The 20470-nt window shown below is 39.6% G+C and overlaps 1 protein-coding gene across 3 annotated transcripts in view; it reads right to left on the bottom strand.

Moving 5' to 3' along the window:
• Positions 1 to 425: 425 nt before the first annotated feature.
• farp2 (FERM, RhoGEF and pleckstrin domain protein 2) overlaps positions 426 to 20470 on the bottom strand; it is a 39142-nt gene continuing 19097 nt past the window's right edge. The window contains exons 11-27 of one of the 3 annotated variants that reach the window (XM_059340617.1): positions 19882 to 19950; positions 19406 to 19463; positions 18983 to 19247; positions 13240 to 13421; positions 12964 to 13053; positions 10690 to 10823; positions 9685 to 9766; positions 9357 to 9594; positions 8121 to 8251; positions 7979 to 8047; positions 7804 to 7893; positions 5921 to 6003; positions 5403 to 5521; positions 4835 to 4998; positions 3145 to 3252; positions 2899 to 3050; positions 426 to 2811 (exon numbers count right to left, since the gene is read on the bottom strand). In XM_059340617.1, coding sequence (XP_059196600.1) covers positions 2718 to 2811; positions 2899 to 3050; positions 3145 to 3252; positions 4835 to 4998; positions 5403 to 5521; positions 5921 to 6003; positions 7804 to 7893; positions 7979 to 8047; positions 8121 to 8251; positions 9357 to 9594; positions 9685 to 9766; positions 10690 to 10823; positions 12964 to 13053; positions 13240 to 13421; positions 18983 to 19247; positions 19406 to 19463; positions 19882 to 19950 — 2128 coding nt within the window. In that variant the 3' untranslated portion in view covers positions 426 to 2717. Of the gene's footprint in view, positions 2812 to 2898; positions 3051 to 3144; positions 3253 to 3925; positions 4384 to 4834; positions 4999 to 5402; positions 5522 to 5920; positions 6004 to 7803; positions 7894 to 7978; positions 8048 to 8120; positions 8252 to 9356; positions 9595 to 9684; positions 9767 to 10689; positions 10824 to 12963; positions 13054 to 13239; positions 13422 to 18982; positions 19248 to 19405; positions 19464 to 19881; positions 19951 to 20470 lie in introns of those variants that run through there. The other 2 variants (XM_059340618.1, XM_059340619.1) reach the window with 2 other exon arrangements.

The following is a 20470-nucleotide window of genomic DNA, read 5'->3' as shown; positions in this document are numbered from 1 at the left end:
GTAAAAAATGACAAATCTGCTGCCAAGATATATTCTGATCAAACTGCAACACATACAGTGGTGGAAAGTAAAACTCATAACAGTACATTAAGGAGTTAAACAAGCCCCGTCTTTACAAAATTAAAACACTGCTTAAATAAAAGCATTATTACAAATAATGTAATAATATATTTAGAATATATAAAACAATCTGAGGTCAATCTGGGTCCATTCTGCATAACGATTACTTTTACTTTTGACACTTAAAAGTACATTTTGATGCTGATACTTTTGTACTTTTACTTCAGTAATTTTTTAATGCAGGACTTGTAGTGGAGAAATTTCACAGTGTGGTATTCATACTTTTACTTAAGTAAGGAATCTGAATACTTTTTCCGCCACTGAACACATAGTATGTAAAACAACTCATAATAATCAACACACAGTCACAGAAAGATATTTTATTTGTTAGGTTTTCAATGGAATAACATGGACACTACATGGGGGGCGTTCAGGAGCATGGCCCTGACGACATGCTAAACAATAAATAGGATGAACAAACTGTATGTTACCTGTGCAACAGTCAGTCTCTCACACACAGAATGTCAGATGGTTTTGGAGACGAACCTCTATCATCACCTGACGTTACAGCTCCAGTGGCTTCTCCGCACACACACATACATGCACGCACACAAGCACACACACATGCACACTCAAAAGGGTAAAGATTCCAGTCTTCATACAAAAAAATACCAAATAATACCATGGGTGCATGTAGCGCCTAAATTACTGGCAACAAGCGTCATTGGTGTCTCCCATACATCAGCTCCCATTTGTCTAAAACAGTGCGACACACAGGAAAGACAGCATCGCCACCAAGAACTTCAAAAATATGTTCGTCTGAATGCTTTTAGAAGAAAAAATCTTTTACATAGAGTAAACGCTAGAGTAACCACTGCACAATATTTCCTCAAGTTGTTATCCCTATGCAAAAAAACAAAACAGGATACATTTGATTACATGTGATATTAAAGAGAGAAACGTAGCACCAAACTGGCCATAACGCTGCCTAACTAAAGATTTAAGCAGAACAGAACAGCTCCCTTTAGAACACTTGAAACATCCTTTGCATCCTTCCATTAACAGGAACAAAAAGCCTCAGATAGAAATAAATACTGCTTATAAGAATAGTTCATACAAGTTGGTTCCTAAAGGGATAGTTTGGAGTTATAGAAGTTAGGTTGTATGAAGTACTTATCCTTAGTTAGTGTATTAGGTACAGTGGATGGCAGTAGGCATTGGAGATGCAGGCAGGAGTACTGAGAGAAGCTGCTGTGGCAATCAGCAGCAGTTTAAGATAGGCATGTCCAAACTATTCCATAAAGGGCCATTTAGCCGCAGGTTTTCCGTCCAATCAAGCAGAAGACTCATGTACATGCATGAGTCATTTAATCAACTGATCTCAGGGTTCAAACAGCTGATCAGTCGAATCAGGTGTGTTCTTGATTGGTTGGAACAAAAATCTGCAGCAGCATGGCCCTTCAAGGAATAGTTTGGACATGGCTGGTTTAAGCGTCCATTGTATTTTGAATCCAGACTCCTTTGACAAAAACAGTACACAGGATGTGCCTCAGGATCAATAAGACTGTGTCATTGTGTAATTTTTGTGAATCTGAAATAACCCTTTAATACACTAAAGTCACACAAAAAAACAATCTAACCAATCGGTGTGGTGTTAGACTAAGAATTCCACTGTTCTGTGAGGTAAATTTAACATTTTTGTCAATAGTCTGGTGGCTTTGACAAGATGATAGATAATGGCTTCAGTTATGCCTGCCTACACTTAAACAGGGCTGTCTGACGGTAAGGTAAAGGGATGAAAACATTGTAAATACATTGTAGACTTAAACAGATGTAATTGTAATTGAATAGATTTTTAGCCAGCTAAATACATTTTTTCCGCTGTCCCCGTGCACACCAGTACGTTGCTTAGCTTCTGTGTCAGTACTTCTTCCTGTTTCTGGGGAATGTACTGTAGGTAATACACTTATTAAGTACCTCATACAACCCCACTGTCCCTTTAAAACCCTCCAAATGTTTTTTTCCAATGTTTGGAAACAACGCTTGTGTGTCACCATCTTAACAGCAGCATGAATTTCTCAAAAAACTTCCCATGCATCTCCATAAAACTAACTCGTCGTGTACTTGTTTTCAACATCTCATGAACTTTCTGCTCGCCTCCATCTCTCTCACACACACCTCTGACTCTTTCAAAGTACAATGCAGAGAGCACATACCATCATTTACCTTCATTTCCCACATACTGTATATCATGTGTCACAGCACACTGTACCCAACAAAGCTTCAGCCACCATGTGCTAATAAAGAGAAAAAGTCCTTCAAAAAGCCTGAATTTAAGCCCTTTGCGTTGGTCCCATATAACAGTATTTCCCATCAGTCTATGTGAACTGAGCAGCACACACTTAAAAACTGACCAAAATGTACATGTCTCCCTTTCATTATATCCTGTATACTGAAATGTTATCATTTACATCATTAATCAAAAAGAAAAATGCCATTAGAATTAAATCCTTAGGCTGAAAAATGTTAAACTGGCAGTATCTTTCAGTCTCCAGTTGTTATCGTCTTCCCTTCACATGAAAAACGACACCGAGAACGAGACCGGATCGTCGTTGTGATGTCCCAGAGGCCCAGCCTCCAGATACGACATGTTTGAATCAGTTTCCGTTTATCTCCATGGGCCCTCCTTTGGGTATGAGGAGGCTCATCCGGCCCGTAGTGCTGGCTGCACTCTTGATCACCTCCATCCATCTGTGGAGATGAGACAGCACGTTTAAAACTGACTTTAACCTGTGCAATGTGCTGCAATGCTCTAAGGATTAGAAACGAGTCATATACCTTTCAAAGGTGTACTCGCTCTCCGCGCGGAAGAAGTAAACATGGGACTTAAACTGCAGTTTGAAGACGTACTCCTTGTGGATGCTGTCCGACTCCTCGGGGGTGCTGACTGTGTAGCCAAGCAGCGGGAGGCTGGCCAGCGGGAAGTCGTCCTGCAAACACAGACCGACTCGCTCACCTCAGTTACACATTCTTAATGTCTTGCACTCTATCAGAAATAATTAATCTCACGTCGTGTCTGCTGACCTGATGAGTCTTGTAGAAGAACAAGCAGAAGTTGGTGAAAACGACCCAGAGTTTCTGCCAGCCGTTACTGTTCTTGAACTTCCTCAGGAGGTAACCGGAGAGCTGGTTCTACACACAACAGATCAGGGTTAGACAGACAGAACTCAGTGAGTGTAGCTGGAAATGACAGTCAGTGATTTGTGTCAGTGTGTGTGTGAGTACTTGGCTGTGACAAATTGCTCTGTATACATAGAACATAGTGTTAATAAGGGCTGGTAAAGTGTTATGGCATGCTCCAACTACAAAATAGAGCATGTTATTTTTTTCTAATCAAATTAATGTTTGGGGGCAATGGGACAGGCTGCAAAAATAAAAAAGTTTCTGCATTTCTGCAGCACATCAACGCAAAGTCTCTGGAACAAAATTATAATCTAAGTGTCTTTTATATTTATCAGATTTGTGTTGTGAGGAATTATTAAGAATTGGAAATGATCTAACTGTTGCCTGGATGTAAACTAACTAGCCACAAGTCTACTTGTATAGATCTAATGTGATCCAGGACAATATCTCCATCCACAATTATAAATGATGCCTTTACAAAAATAATAATGTTCAGTTTTGATTAGCACTGTTTTACTTTAAAGTAGGGTTGAAATGGAGTACATTGTATTAAGAGGTGTTTCTAATAATTTGGCCACTAAATTTACATGCAAAGTAGTGCCAGAATATAAGAAACTCCTATCAATGTAATGCACCCAAGTACACCACCACCACCACCACCCACTGTGACCTCAATGATAAATATACAGTATAATTAATACATTTCTGTAAAAAACTTTGTAACTAGAATTCATGGCAGAGCTGTTGGATTCGATCATATTACATTGTACTGGTGTAATTTTAATTTTAGTGCATGTACAGTAGGCTTACTTGAGTCTTAAACATAAAAGCTTGTTTGCATTTTAACTTAATCTATTGTTATTTGTATTAATATCTATTGGTATGTTGTGTAGGTATACATTGGGACGCATGTTTTGATTCAGTTGAGCTTCCTAAGGAGACTTAAAGTAGATAGAACAATAATTGTGTCGTAACCTATCATGGCCTGTGGCTCCAGTACCTGGTTCATGCGCAGGTAATCAGTGAGAGAGAGGTTCTGGTTTCGGTACCAACAAACATGTGTGATGGTGTTTGGTCTTTGGCCCTGACCAAGGAGATAGCGAGGAGGAAGCTCTGGAGAGATGGCCGGAGAGCCGAAGACTGAGAGGTATGAAGAGACAAAAGGAAGGAAGGGTGTAAGATAAAGAAAGAAAGTGTTAGTATGTTAGCTTAGAGAAGAAGAAAGAGCAGTCGGGAAGTCCTCCAGGTCTGTGGAGTAAGAAGGTGCAAAGAAGTTATTCATTGCATGCACATTATTAATATCCTATCAACTGCAGAAGAAACAAAGAGGACATGCTTCAGTCAAACTGTGGAAATGCAGGATATTAACGGTCAACAGGGAAGAAAGAGGGACATTAAAGGAAACTGAAAAGGTTAGAAAGAAAAGGTGAAACGCAGACATGGATCCCAAAGTGATGACAGCCGTCTGTCTTGAATCCACCGATGCAGTGGTGATGAATGTCACCGACACGCAGATTCTTATTGTCTGTGTTTGTGCAAACTTGTTTGGAGTGTGTGAATGTGTGTCTCAGTGTGGGCGGGGGAGGAGTACCTCCACAGCCTGGCTGTGATCAGACATAGACACACTGGTGTTGCGGTGCCAGCACACATGCATGGTTGTGTTGGCACGGTGGTGTGTCTGCTTGTCCAGTGATGTACGGGAGGAGTTCATGTCATCCTCCGACTCCTGCTCCAGAGAAACCTCATCAGATGATCCTAAAAGGGGGAGGAGGAGGAGGGGGCGGGACAGGAAGTTGTTTGGAAGGGGTTAACTGTACATTTGTGTGCTAAATCCCATGGAAAAGCTTTGAAAAAATCTCATTCAGCTGTGGAAAGTATGAAACAGTTTCCAGTAAGTACAGTGGTGCTTGAAAATTTGTGAACCCTTTAGAATCTTCTATATTTCTGCATAAACATGACCCAAAACAACATCTGATTTTCACACAATTCCTAAAAGTAGATTAAGAGAACCCAGATAAACAAATGAGACAATAATAGTATACATGGTCAAATAGAAATAGAAATATAGAAAATTCTAAAGTGTTCACAAACTGTCAAATACCACTGTACTGCAGTTACTGTACATGTTCACATAAAGCTAAGGCAGTAGAAGCTCTTACGGTTGGAGTGATCGCCGAGTCCAGCGTCAAGGAAGATGCTGGATTTCTCTTGGGACTTTTTGGCCAAGTCAATAGCCAAGTTCAGATCCTCAATCCACTTCCCCATCTCCACTTTAGAGCTAGAATCACAAACGCAAAGACAGAATACTGTAAACGGTGAACTGATTTACACATGGTGACAAGTTGTATGGATTTATAGTATAGATGAGAGATAAAAAAACCCAAATCGGAATCAGCAGAGGCCCCACGATACGATTTTATCTCGATACTTGAGTCACGATAGGATGTTATTGTGATTTTAAACATTTTGCAACATGGTGAGTATTGCGATACAATATATTGCGATTTAACTGTATCACCACTAATAACAAATTAACAACATAATGTAATTAAGACAAGTACTTGCAGTTAGTACTAATCTGAGTGTCACAATGTATTCATAGAAAGTGTTCTCTGTACACCATTTAAAGTAATACTTCACTTAATAAAAAACTTTCACTTTTCTTTCCCCTTCTCACCTGGCAGCCACGACAATGGTCCTCTGAGCAGAGTAGATTGTGAAGCAGTGGGGGACTGACCACTCGTTTTCACTTTCCTCAACCTGCAAACAAAAGAGAAAGTCACAAAATATTAGCTTTAGAAGCATTCAGTCTAGAACAAATTTGTTTAAATGCTTTAAACCTCTGAACCCCCGAGCAGTTTCACAGTTAGGACTGGTCACATTTTACTCACTGTGGTGTCATTTTTCAGTGCAATATACAAGTCCTGCACCTCTATGACATCAGCACAATAATGGATAAAAGTAGGGAGAACTCAAAAATATATAAAGCTATTTAGTTCATCACAGTTAAACTGCAATGGATGAAAAAACAAATAAAAAGAGAAAAAACTTTATTTTGATTTTTTAAAATAGAAATAGGAAGAAAATTAAGTTGATATATGCAAAAAGTGCCCACAAGTGTAACTATTTACAACATCTCTAGTCCTCTCCTCTCTGCTCTGTGTAAACAGCCTGCAGTCCAGTCAAAAGTTTTACTGTTCACGACCATTAGTATTATCTGACTAGTTGAGTACAATTCTTTTTTTTATTTTGCGGAAAAATCACTATTTTTAGCTCAGATTTGGTTACTTTTCACAACAGAAGCATTCATCAAAACCATGCCTTTAAAATCTGCCAGCTGATTTTGGGGTTCAGAGGGTTGAGTTGAGGAATTAAGAGGGAAACAGTGGGAAAGTCTGACTCGAGGCACAGACAAACCTTGATGAGTTCATGTCCTTTTTTTTAAGTTAACCTGATAAAGGGTTAACCCTTTCCTCCTATCAGTTCCAGAGTCCAAATCACAACACACCTATCAGTTTTGGCAAGAAGGACCATCACTATGTCCTGCTTATAATTTATCATTATAGTGCTGGAAAGAACTGTGCGGGGTTTTTCGCTTTAGGGCGTTCATAGTGATCCCGTCAAGGCATAATATTTGTACCCTTTCATAGTGCAGTCCAGCGTCGCAGAACGAGGTGGGAGGAGACGATAGTGATGTACGACAGAGCAGCAGCTGTGTTGCAAAGTAGCACAGTGCTAATAAGATGCACAGGTAGCTCTGTAGCAGTACAGTGTGTATGTGCTGAAGCAGGATGTGTTCACTTAGTGTCCTCCATTTGTTTCCAACAAGCATCGGACAATCTGTGCACAGTTAGCATGCCGGTTTGTTTACGATCAGTTGCGGACACCACATGTACAGTTAGCATGCCAGTTTGTTTACAATAAACCGCGGACACTGTGCACATTTAGCGACGCTGACGCAGTTGTTGTGCAGCTGCTGAACAGTGGTTGTATGACTGTTGAACCAAATGGGAGGTGTGTGTTAGACGTCAGTTGCGACGTCAAATGTCCCACCAATTTTCCGCCTCTGTGACTACCTCTGGAGGCGGAAAATTGGTGGGATTATTTGATCCCGACATCCCGCTTCGGGCGTGTTCATAGTGCCAGAATTACAGAGCTGTAAATGTCCCGGCATGAAACGGCACTATGAAAGGGGCTATTGATATATTGAGGATTCTGCTTTGTATTGGTGATTTGTCTACACAAGCATTGGGAGAAGAAGGGTAGGGTTTGGGCATCCAAGCTGGCAGAGCTCAGAGGACTTACCGGTGCATCCAGCACTATGAGCTGCAGCCAGGAGTGAAGCAGAGACATGTAAAGTTAGGAGACCCAGGCCCTCCCTTCTCAACACACTACCATAGTGAATAAAAACCTACACATCACACCATCATGTATTACTATTCTTCTGATAGTGTACCTAGAGCTGAGCTGGAGGGGTGTCTCTACGGACTGTTGAAGGTTAACAAGAGAAAAAAGTTAGGGGAGGCTAGAAGAAGTTAGAACCAGAACTTATATACTCACGATCATGCCGTGAAGGGGCAGCTGACCATGCACTTTGAACTGATTGGTCGCTGTGACACCTTTGCTTGTGTACAGGAGCATGTCTGAGAACTGAAGAGACAGCAGGTACGTTAAATTAAGCACACTGATTTGGAAGTGTTGAATCCAATCATAGTAATTGTGGTTTGTTTCTTACCAGGAAAAACATCCTTTGCTGCAGTCCTTTTTTGGTGAGCTTGTACAGACATCCCTCTCGAATGAACTCCTGAAAACAGAAGGTTGTCAGATACTCAGTTTCCCAGCACCCCCTACCCTCAGCTCTGTGTCATTGCACTCACCCTGCCTGGTGCTGTTAAGTTCTCTATGCCAATCAGGTCTCTCTGCAGCTCCGTTAGCTTCTGGAAATTCTCCAGCCGGATCAGACTGCTCTGGAGCTGAGTGGCTATCTCAGCCACTTCCTTCAGAGCCTCTGCAAGGAAACAAAAATGATGTGAATTTAAATTATCTCCACCAGTGTCTTCTTACAATCTCAATAGAGCCAAGAGATTGTAAGAAGACAAGAGACATTTTTCAGAAAGTATGCATGCACTTTGAAGATAAAAATATACATTTTCTCAAATTGCTGTATTGAAAGGTTTAAATATTGGTTATTATACTTATTAATAATAATTTGAAGTAAAAGCCCAATAACCAGCCAAGTATTGTTCCTATCACTGGAAGCATAATTTAGGTACACTTACTAAACCCACAGTAAGACGGTATTCACACCAAGGTGAATACTGAGGTTTATTTTATTTTTTTACTTGACAAGGTGTTTTTCCTTTTCCGCTGTGAGGGTCAAAGGACAGTGTGTGTTGTACCCTATACAGTCTGTAAAGCCCTTTGAGACAAATTTGTGATTTGTGATCCTGGGCTATATAAATAAAAATGACTTGAACCAAATCAGTGTCACTTAAAAGGCCCATTTGTGTGACGTTGTGATGTCAACTTTAACCCCAATGTATCACAAGTAAACATTATGTTTCACAAATATAATTTTCTTTCACAGCTTTTTTTTTTATGAGCTCTAAATTTCCAAGTAAAGTTCAGGTACCTCAAAATTGTACTTAAGTACAGTACTTGAGTAAATGTACTCAGTTACATTGCACCACTGATTATTTCTGCCTGATAATAGCCCAGCCCACAGTGTCACAATGAAAGGATCTGGTGCAGCATTATTAAATCAGTTACTTTTTTACTTATTTGCTAATTAACATCTGAAACGTTGCACAATTTTCCTCATCATTGAATATAGAGCACTAAAAGCTAAACTGGGTCTATGAAAATTGTTATGCAAATTAAGCTTGTTATCTAATTTGCATGTTATTACAGATGTTAATATAATATTAAGGTGATATACAGGTGTTTTTCCTCAAAGTTTCATACATCAACTACCACTATAAGTGAATTTCTCACCCTCTGATCTTCCCTGATCATGGGACTGTTACAAATGAAAGCCTAATTGAAGAAAAAAGTGTGCTTGTGTCATATTATTAATACCAAAAGTGAGAGAACATGAGGTGTTGAAAACTCACCCTTGCAGTCATCATGATCACGGTGAGAAGGAGAATAATGTTTGCACAGTCTCTCCAGGATGAGTTTGTAATGCATGAGGCGCTGGATGGGTTTGAGCAGGAATGTGTTGAGAGGCAAGTAGCAGACTTTCTGCAGCTCAAACTCTTTGTAGACCGTTTCCAGCTTCTTCAGCCTCTTGGTGGCTTTCTCCAGCTCCGTTAACACTTCATCATGTTTCTGCAGGAAGCTGGTGAACTCCTGAAGAGAACAAACAGACCACATGAAATCAAGGACATTCTGTGTGTCGGACAAACATGGAAAGTTAGGGTGATAACAAAACATTCTTACCTTCAGAGCACACATGTTCCTCAGCATCACATCACCGATTCTCTGGTAGTCCCCTTTGACGTGAGCATTCGAGCGTCCCTCCCTGAGGAGATTTTATCTTTATTAGCATCTCAGAGGTTTTATCATAGAGGTGTGAATCATCAGAGGCCCCACAATACAATATTATCCCGATACTCGAGTCCTGATATGATATTACTGCGTTTTTAAGCATTTTGCGATATGGTCAGTATTGAGATACAATATATTGCGATTTAACTGTTTAACTGCATTTTTTGTCCACAAAATTAAATTCAATCAAGAATTGTTTTGTCAAATAAGAGAGAAATCTCAGTCTATTCATTTCACTTCAGTCTTTTTATTTCTCCACAATGAGAGTCAAACCCACAGACTGACCAACAAAGTATTCAGTCAAACTGAACTGAACTGATATCAAACATGTATGGACTTTTCTCAAACTTTCCTTAACTTTAAGCTTCACTGCTCTCAATTTTTCTGAATGAAACATTTTTAAAAAACTAACTTTGCAGGGTTATTTCGATAATTTCCCAACCTGATTTCATTAGATCTTCTAGTTTCATACGATACTAGTGTCTCTAATGTATTCCTAAAAGTGAGTCCGCTATGGCCTCCGTAAAAAAATAAATAAAAAAAAAGTCGAAACCACTGATGGCCCGCCGGCGCTAAACATTGATACTTTGTGGCCATAAATGTAGCTAAAACCATCGTAACTTTGCAGCGTTATTTCTACAACTTTCCAACACCATATCCTGACACACACGGTGCCTATAGATTTCTTAGATCTTCTAGTTTCATATGATACCAGTATATTCTTAAAAGTGATGCTACAGCCTCCGGAAATACTGATGCTAAACATCTATACTTGTCGGCCATGATCCGATATAATATTGCCACGCAAAAATATCGGGATACTATGCTGTATCGATTTTTTCCCTCACCTCTATTTAATCAACATGAGTATCACACAGAGAAACACTGAAGGCATACCAGAGAGCCAGCCTCTGGTCCAACTCCTTGAGGAAGCCTCGATGGAACTCATAGATGGGGTCGATGTTGGAGAAGAGGAGGTTCATCAGGCCTTCAGGCATGGCGTTTTCTTTGATCACAGCACTGCGAAACCACTGGGAGCAGGAGAGGGACAACACATATATTGATACATTCACTCCTAATAGATACACCTTGTATACATGATCATGGAATAGAATGGGAAGTCAGGCAAATGTTTGATATTCGAACTATAAAACCATCTCAGAACTTTACAGGGGTCCACTGTATATTAAACAGAAATGGGAAAAGGAAAGCAACCCCAGTATAGTGGAGGACGATTGGAAGATTTTATGTCACTTGCAATGAAACGCTTTATATTCACATATATAAAGTGAGTATTGTTGAAAAAAGCTGAGTTTATTATTTACTCCTGTTCAGAGAACTCATGAAGCAAAATCTTCCAGTTGTCCGAAGCACTGAGGGTCACACACAGCAAATCATTATCAGGGATTCTGCTTGCTGCTATTATTAAGTCCTTTCTGGCTCGAGGTTCATGTAGATTTGCTTAAAGTACTTTAAGTAAAAACTAACTTTTTGCTGGATTGACAAATCAGGTGTTGAATAAACTCCATCTTATTCAGAATGCTGCAGCCAGAATACTGACAAAAACTAAATGATTTGAACACATCACTGTCATTTTAACCTTTCTACACTGGCTCCCGGTAAAACAAAGAATTGATTTTAAAATACTTCTAATCATTTTTAAATCCATGAAGGGCCTAGCTCCTCCCTACATTGCTGTCATACTCACTGCATACACTCCGGAAAGGTCTCTTAGATCATCAATTAAAGGTCTCCTTACTATACAGAGAATTAATTCAAAATCAGCTCAGATGCAGCAGACCTTATTTCATGTGGTAGCAAGTTCCAGAGAGTCGGGTCATAATGACTAAAAGCACCATGTGCCTTCTTTTAAAGCAGACTAAAAACATATCTGTTTTCATCAGCTTTTCATTAGGTTTTTAATTTCCCTTTTATATAAATCCTATATCCTTTTAATTGTAATACATTTGCATCACACATGTTTGTTCATTTTAATGATTTATATCTGTAATAACCTATTTCATGTTATCTCATCTTATACTGTATGCTTTTATATTTGTGTTTTTGTTTCTTTTGTAATGTATGAAATTTGCCTCTTTTCTTTTGTTTGATTTGGTTTTAATTTATTGAAGCACATTGAGTCTACGCCTGTCATATGAAATGTACTATATAAATAAACTTGACTTGAAATTAAGAGACTTAGGCGTCCTGTCAGGTTGCCTGCTAAACTGTTTATTTGTTCTAATCATCAGTCGAGTAACCCCAGGGTTTAATCTAATTTTGTAGGTAGAATCGCTGCACTCTTTTTGTATTTAGCGGTGTCATTGAACACAGAGCAATGCATTCTCTGGCAGTCTGTATTTCTATAAAATTATATTAATACACTAGTGACAGAAAGTGGCTAAGTCCAGTACCACCTACATTGGATGATGGCTATGGAATAATTTTGGAAATATTTAAAATGAAGAAATTGACCGATTCTTTACGGATTCAAAAGAAATTCTACCAAATTTGGAATAAATGGACTGAATTCATAGCCCCGATGAGAGCAGACTTTGTTTGATTCCACTATCACTTAGTACAACTTCCCTTGTGTTGATGCGAATAATAGCAATATAAGCGCCCTTGGTTCTATTGTTGATTATGATTTTGTTATTCATAGTAGGAGGAAATAATGGACATGCGTGGGAAAGACAAAGCTATGTATGAGCTTCAAGCAGAGGTACTTTGAGACACATATAAGGTACCTGAGTACATACAGTAATGGAAAAAAATATTAGACCGTTGTTTTCTTAAATTTCTTGTTCATTTTAATGCCTGGTACAACTACAGGTACATTTGTTTGGACAACTATAAAGAAAACAACAACAATAGCTCATAAGAGTTTAATTTAAGAGCTGATATCTAGCCATTTTCCATGGTTATCTTGATGATGATTTTGGTTATTATCAAGAAAACCATCGACAATGTTTTAAATTTGTGTACTTTTTGAATTGAATAACTGACATAAATGAACTTTTCTATGATATTCTAATTTATTGAGATGCACCTGTAGTGACTAGGTAGTGGACTTGACGGTCTTATTGTGGTACAGCTCTAGTGCTCTGCTGACAGAAAATTTTAACTCTGACATTAAATCTGTTTGTGATTTGAAATAACAAAACAACTCACCACTGTGATGACCTCGAGGTCTTTCAGGTACGTTCGCTCTGTGGTCAGAATCTCTTTGGCAATGAAGTAGGCCTTGTCGGTGGGATAACGCTGAGGGAGAAGAGGAACATAATTCAGTGATGGACAAACTACCCACACAATTCAAAACCTTACTAAAAAAGGAAACCAACTTTCCCTCCAAAAACAGTTTGAAAACCCCCCATCTCATAAATTAATTCCAATTTTAACAGTGGGGTTGTGAGGCGAGGGTGGAAGGGTGGCATGTAAGCAGTGTACCTTCCTCCTGCCCTCCTCCTCCTCCTCTAGCCTGGCATTGCTGCCCACCTCGCTCAGGATGGGGCTTTGCAGGGGCGACGGGGCCTGGCCCGGCAGGCTGAGGGTCGACATCTGGAAGGAGGGCGACAGGCAGAGGGGACCTTTGGAGTTGCAGGGGGAGAGCTGAGGGCTGTCGACTGAATCTGTGGAAAAATCAAATCAACAACATTCTAAAATAAGTTTACAGTGCAATGGGTCAGGGAAATAAAACATATCACAAAGGTTAAAGGCGCTAACAGTCAGTCAACAATCACATTAAAACGCATTCAACAGTCCTAGAATATGTTGCATTCAGTCAAATATAAAACTTCACCTAAGCTGTTTTTCCACAATTATCTCATTTCCTCTCTGACAAAAAAAAAACACAGTCTAAGTGCTGCACATTTGAACAAAAACAAGTGGAATGGTTCATCACACACATTGGCCACAAATGAAAGGGGAAACGGCAGAGTAGACCCAGGCAAGTAATGGTTCCCACATTTTCCCCCTGCCATTGTTTTCAGAGCCCTCCACAATAAGGACAAATGATTCATTGCCAACTTCTACGAGCCCGGCTCCATTTCACAGAACTAGCTCTTCTGCTTTTCTTCTGCCCTGTGAGCTTCGCTACACAACAAACCAGGAGACAAAACAAGCAGATGAAACACTCGACTATCCTCTTTACTGAGTCACAGGTCACCACAGCTGTTCTTCCACTTCTAATAGAGAGAGGAAAAAAAAGGAGCGGGGGAAGGCCGAGAGGAAAGGAGAAAAAAAAGAAAAAAGTCACTACTCGACCCGGAAATAATTGCTCACGCAAAGACTTATCAGGAATGTGGCTTGTCTGGAGGGCAAACAGTTGTTTATAGTTTATCTGAAGTGTCCCACAGGGAACCGAGAAGGGGAGAGAGAGCGGACGTCGGGCTCCACAGCAGCAGCGGGACGAGGGTTTGCTGTGGAATGACTTGGCACAAAGCCTGTCCAAACAGGGAGCACACACACTCAGCTGGAATTAGGTTGAGGAATCTTGTGTACGAGTCAGACCAAACCCCCAACAGCACACAAGTTTGTTGCCTCAAAAATAAGGGCAATGTGTTGCATAAAGCCTTTTTATTCCAATGTTACAATGAAAAGTACTCCACACTAAAAAGGATCATTCATTTCTTAATGAGGACATGTGATGCACTCATTTAGAAAATAGACTGGCTAATGTGAGGAGTAGAGACAAATGCATAAGGATCTAGCTTTAAAAGTTAAGTTTTTAAATTAAGAAAACTATAAGGCTACATCAGCACACCCAAACACAACTCCACATTCTGTCTACTCTCTCATATCTACATCACTGCTGGAATACTTTGATATGGAGCCAGAGAGCGAGGTAAGCTTTATCCGTCATGATCTGGACTGTGCACATTCTTTCATTTTGGCCACTACAACACACCGCTGGGGTTTCTGTTAAAGCAGTTTAAAGAATGACATCACCATCTTTGATTTTGGTCTTCGTCTGAAAAAGAATTTTAAGTCTTCAAGACATTCATGGTACCCAAAATTCATTACTTTATTCTTGAGAGTAAAAACATACACACATTAAGTACAGTTTGTTTATAATAGGTCAATATACATGTTCAGGATTAAGTGTTGATTACTTGAATACTTGCCTAAGTGCAGTTAGCTTAGCTGGTTATAATCATCAGCTTGTCATTAATTCAATCTTTAGTTGAGATGTGGGAAGAATCACATGGCAGAAAAAGGCAAAAAAAGAAAAGAAAAGCCATCAGGAAAAACCCTTGTTCAGATCAACCAACACGGTCTAATAGGTTAAGTGATGGCACATGAAACTCAATACTGTTCCACTCTTTCCAGGGTGGCACAGAAACAACTGTTCACACTGTTTTTATAAGGGGAAAATGGCTGTTTTCCATCCTTCAAAATGACAATGAGAACTGCTGAGTCGTTAACTCTTAGGCCTAGTCCACATGTACATGGAGATTTTCCAAAACATAGCTTTTTTCTATGCATTTTGGCCTCTCATCGACACACAAACTGCATTTTAAGTCACAGAAAAAAGGCCTTCCAGGATAAAGATGTTCAGTGTTGCCAGATAAAACTGAGTTTTTGGCCTCTTACATCACACAAATGAGGAGACATTTTGTGCAGTGGCGGACATGGCCAAAATAGTGCCGGTTCCAATCTGCCAACAGGACTTTTTTAAATATTTACACATTTATGTTCAGTTTCTCAGTTTTAGACTGTACTTAAATTGTGTTTTGGTATTTTCATGGACGGAGATTTTATTCAAGCAGTGCTAGTTTAAAAAAAAAAAAAAAAACACCCCTGTATGCGTGGACTGGGCGAAAAAATTACTAAAGAGGAAAACATAAATTAGATAGCCCTTTTTCCATGGAGATGTTCATTGCATCGTAACACTAAAAAAGTAAACAGGAACGTACACCTGAGATACACATGAAAGTTGGTTGCATGGAAAGAGAAAGTAAGTGCTTTAAGGCACTGGGGTGCAGGAAAAAGTAAACCGAATGAAGTCCGTCTACTGGCAGAAAAAAAGTCAGCATAAATGAAAGGTTGAGTCAAGACCTTTCATTTAATTTGTTTTGAGGAGGAAATGGCATGAATGATGAATGGCAAAACACTACATATTAGATTTATCTACACAACATTAGCTGTTGTTTTCTATGGCACAAGTTAATTCGTTTTAAGACGGACTTGATAAGACCAGACACCACAGACGGACGAGTCTTTGAGGCCTGGAGGTTGGACAAAAAGAGCATTTAGAAAAAAGCTTTGTGCAAGCTAGTGTGTTAACGACGAAATGCATGGCGGCAAACTATAGATCCTATGTCAATACGTAAAAAAACCCCATACAAACAAAAAAAATCTAGCGGATATAAAAGTACGAAGAAATTCAAAGCTAATGTGCAAAAAAAAAAACAGTTTCCTTCTAATAAACAGAATACCACCCCGTGGGTACCCTGAACGATAGCTAAAGCCAAAAACCGTCCTGATTACTCAAATATAGTTATGGAAAAAATTATTAGACCATTGTTTTCTTCAATTTCTTGTTAATTTTAATGCCTGGTACAACTAAATGTACATTTGTTAGGACTAATATAATGATAAGAAAAATAGCTAAGAGTTTAATTTAAGAGCTGATATCCAGCCATTTTCCATGGTTTTCTTGATAATAACCAAAATCATTATCAAGAAAATCATGGAAAATGGCTGGATATCAGCTCTTAAATTAAACTTGTATGAGCTATTTTTGTTGTTATCATTATATTTGTACAAATACATTTACCTTTGGTTGTACCAGGCATGAAATAAACAAGAAACTGAAGAAAACAAGGGTGGTCTGATAATTTTTTCCACGACTGTAAAAGCTTGACCTACTATAATAGCCTAGACCTTCCAAAAACTGATTTTTTCAAATGTCGAGAAGCGCTAAAGATGCTCTGCATTCGTAGTTTTAATAATTAGGAAGTACTACTACGGTTTACTAACTGTTGCATGTGTGCTGCAGAAGCACAAAGCCTTACATCTATGTAAGATGATACATTCATTTTGCAGGAAGTGGTGTTAAGAGTGTACTTAAAGGCTCATTAGTACACTGCTTACATTCGTAAAATATGTGTTTCTATCCTTCAGACATTGTGAACGTACCAAAATATGAAGTACGTGACACTGAATACATGCTGTGGACTAGTTTGATGTAAAGGATGCTGACAACTGCTTCAGCCAGCAGATGTCAGTGAGGCACACAAGTGCAAATGGAGAAGTGGCTCTATGGCTCGTCTTGTATTTTACATACAGAAGGCCTGGAAGGATCACTGAAACTGGACGACTATCAGTTTTATTTTTACCCTGAGATTAGAGACAGATTAATGATTTACTGCACAAGTAGTACCCTCTAAGAAATGAGATTTTAAAGCCAGATTATGATGATTATTACTTGTAAGTTAAGTATTTGTTAAATACTTAGGATATCAAGTGTATTAAGCTTACTTGTTGGTCAAGTTATAATAAAAAAAATATGGGCAGATATCATATAAAACAAAAAAAACATTACTTACATATTTCCTTTAATTACCTATTTTGTTTCATTACAATTTACATTATTAATAAATGGATGCAGATCAACATTTTTCTGACATCCTTAGTTAAATTTGTATGTCTTTAGCAAATGGGAGGCAAATCTAATAAGACATACCTATACTAATGTGTACATTAGTGTTTTGAAGGATTAAAAGATATAAAGTAAAAGCAAAAAAGTGTTTTTCTTTTTCTGAAATCCTTGATGCAATGCATAATAAACATGTGCTCTATGGAATTCAAGGGTTTCATAAAAATTAAGGCCAAATGTTGATTAACCAAGTATCATGAGAAGACAGGAGTGATCAAAAAAAGCACCATAAACTGACCATGGCAGGGGAACACCAGTTCAAATCACTGATACAAACTAAAATAATAGTGCCAACATATGGAACTGTAGATGTTTCCTGCCACTTCTCAGTACAGAGAGCTAAAAATTAAAGCATGCAACAATTGTGAAGTGTTAACTTCTAAGATGTGCATCAATGATGGGAGTGCAGGCTTTTGTGAGTTACTCCATGTACAAATAAAGAAAGCTGCACACCAGCAGTGAATTGATCAGTTTTCACGCAGTGCAACCATCCTTGGGATCGGGCTTACGATTACTAAAAGCTGTCGTAAAGACTGAGGTTAAACTCATTATTAAAGAGTGCTGTTGCTACTTATTATCATTATTATTATTATTATTAAGTGCTGTAACAACAAGTGATTTACATTTTAATATGAGGGGATCCAGAGGGGTCTGAGAGTGCCAGGGCCTGCAGGTTGTGACACTGAAGGAGAAAACCCTCTATTCCACTGCTCCCCGTCAGCGGATTACTGTAAAACAGGTTCTGCTCAGGGGGGAGGACGCTGTCAGAGCCCCAGTCGGAGTCTGAATCCGAGCTGCCGTTCCCAGAGCCCTCAGTGGCCGTGGGTGGGTAGCTGAGCTGCTCCAGCTGCTCCACCAGGTCACTGAACTGCACGGCAGAGCTGCTCTCAGATCGCACAGAGTACGCTGGGAAGTTGACCATGGAGCTGGCCTCTGACTGGATGTCAGAGCCCGGCAGGCGGAGTGAGGAGGAGTCAGCACCTCCGTAGCTCGCCGACATGGACTCGCCTGCGGAGCTGAGCCCCAGGTTGTCCAGGGAGCTGCACTCGGAGCGGTTATTAACCAAAGAGCTGGTCTCAGAATGACCCACAATGCTATCAGTGAAAGGGTTGGTGTTTCCATTCAGGTCCTCAATGCCAACACTGAAGATCCTGTTTTTTGCAGATTCCTCACCATAATCATCAAATTGATCTACTTTATCATCAAGCCCAAAAGTATAGGCCTCTGCCCCCCCACCGTAAAAGGAAATTTCAGTGGGATCGTCATCTATGAACTCCTCGGTGACGTGCAGCGGTGACATGGAGAACATGGGGTTCTGTTTTGTACGCAAAAGCTCCGCCTCAAAAGCCTCAGGTGTAAGAACCCCTTTCCTCTTCCCCCCTCCCCCTCCCACCGAGCACCCGGTTCCCCTCCTCCCACCAAGCTCATTATCCTCATTGATATTTTTGGAGGGCTGTGATTGGGAAGTGCCACTATTAACACACACAAACAAGGGGCTGCATCGTGCTGCTGCCTGATTGCTAGGGGCACCTTGAAAAGTGAAGTGAGATGGGGAAGCGGCCTTGACAGCTTCTTCCTTCGGAGGGCTGGGGGGTCTGGTAGCTTGCAGAGGGGACTGAAGCTGCTGCTGCTGTTGCTGGGGAGGCGCTGGAGACCGGCTCATTGTGGGCAAAGGCTGCGGCTGAGGCTGGAGCTCTGTTCGCGGGAGGATGCTAGAGATGTGCGCAGGGTGGAAGGACACAGTAGCAGAGGAGGGGGAGCCTGGGGCCCTGAGACTGTCATTGAATGACAAGCTCTGTAAGAATTTAACACAGACAGGACAAGGCAAACAGAGTGGGGGGAGGAAGGAAAAGAGGGTGGAAAGCAATAAGGGGAGAGGAGAATTGTATTAGCTTAACACGATAGTACAATATGTGGAAAGCTTCGTTTGTTGCACCTTGTGGCTCCACTGACCTGTTTTGGCACATCGGTGGCGAGGGAGCGAGCAGACATTCGTATTTTACTGTTCCTCCTGAGCAAGAAACAAATTAGTGTAAGAATTATATTTATGAATACAGCATGGAAACATTTCTGAAATACCGTCTTTAGGCATGTTTCCATTACACACAAGATGAAACATTTCATTATTTGTTTCTTTATTTAATTTCTTCTAATTATAATGATTATGGCTTACATTTAATGAAGACCTTAAATTCAGTGGCTCAAAAAAAAATGTAATATTACAAAAGACCAATTTTAAAAAGTATGTTTAATATGGAAATGTTGGTCTCTGACAGGTATGTCTATCTATATGCACTCAATACTTGGTTGGGGCTATTTGACTTGAACTACTGGAAAGACTTTTCCCATCAGATTCTAATGTATTGAGAGGAAGTAAACAACTCATCTTTCTGATAAACAGTGAATATAATGTATATAGAAACACAAACCTCTGGTATGGAGTTCTCTTTGCTCCATTTTCCCTGACATAGTCCACAAGTTGCTTCTGGGTCCTTCCACTGAAAGAAAGAGTTTTTAATTAAAAACACTGTATACTGACACAACAGAAACTTTTTTGTTTTGTTGTACAAGAAGCCCCAAGGTTCTTATAAATAAGCACTAAAAGGCCAACTTCATTGCCATTCTTTTTCAGGATTTTGAAATGGAAACGTCCACTCAGCTTCAGTAAAAAGCGGTGACATATAACAAACTAAAAGAGTGAGGTGGCGATGAGGTGACAAAGCTGTTCAACCAAGTGCTCGTTCTTTTAGAAAATGCAGTTGTCTATTTTCGATATTCATATTCTCAGAATCTGTTTCTCAATCAGAATTTGTTTTTAAAGTGAGATATAAGATTAAAGATTTACATTAAAGTTTTAGATGTTATTTTGTTCAAAATTCCATAATTATAGTACTAGTCAGGCTGAAAATGTTCATCTCCCTCTGTATAAATCTTCCCACAGTCAGTTTTTTATTAATTATCGTATTATCAAGTTATCGTAGTTCTCCTATGGAATGTAAACATTAATTTACTAGACTC

This window comes from Centropristis striata, chromosome 9 (assembly GCF_030273125.1).
Source record: "Centropristis striata isolate RG_2023a ecotype Rhode Island chromosome 9, C.striata_1.0, whole genome shotgun sequence".
Classification (NCBI taxonomy): Eukaryota; Metazoa; Chordata; class Actinopteri; order Perciformes; family Serranidae; genus Centropristis; species Centropristis striata.
Note: the sequence above shows the minus strand (reverse complement) of the source record. Positions and strands in the feature narration are given on the sequence as shown.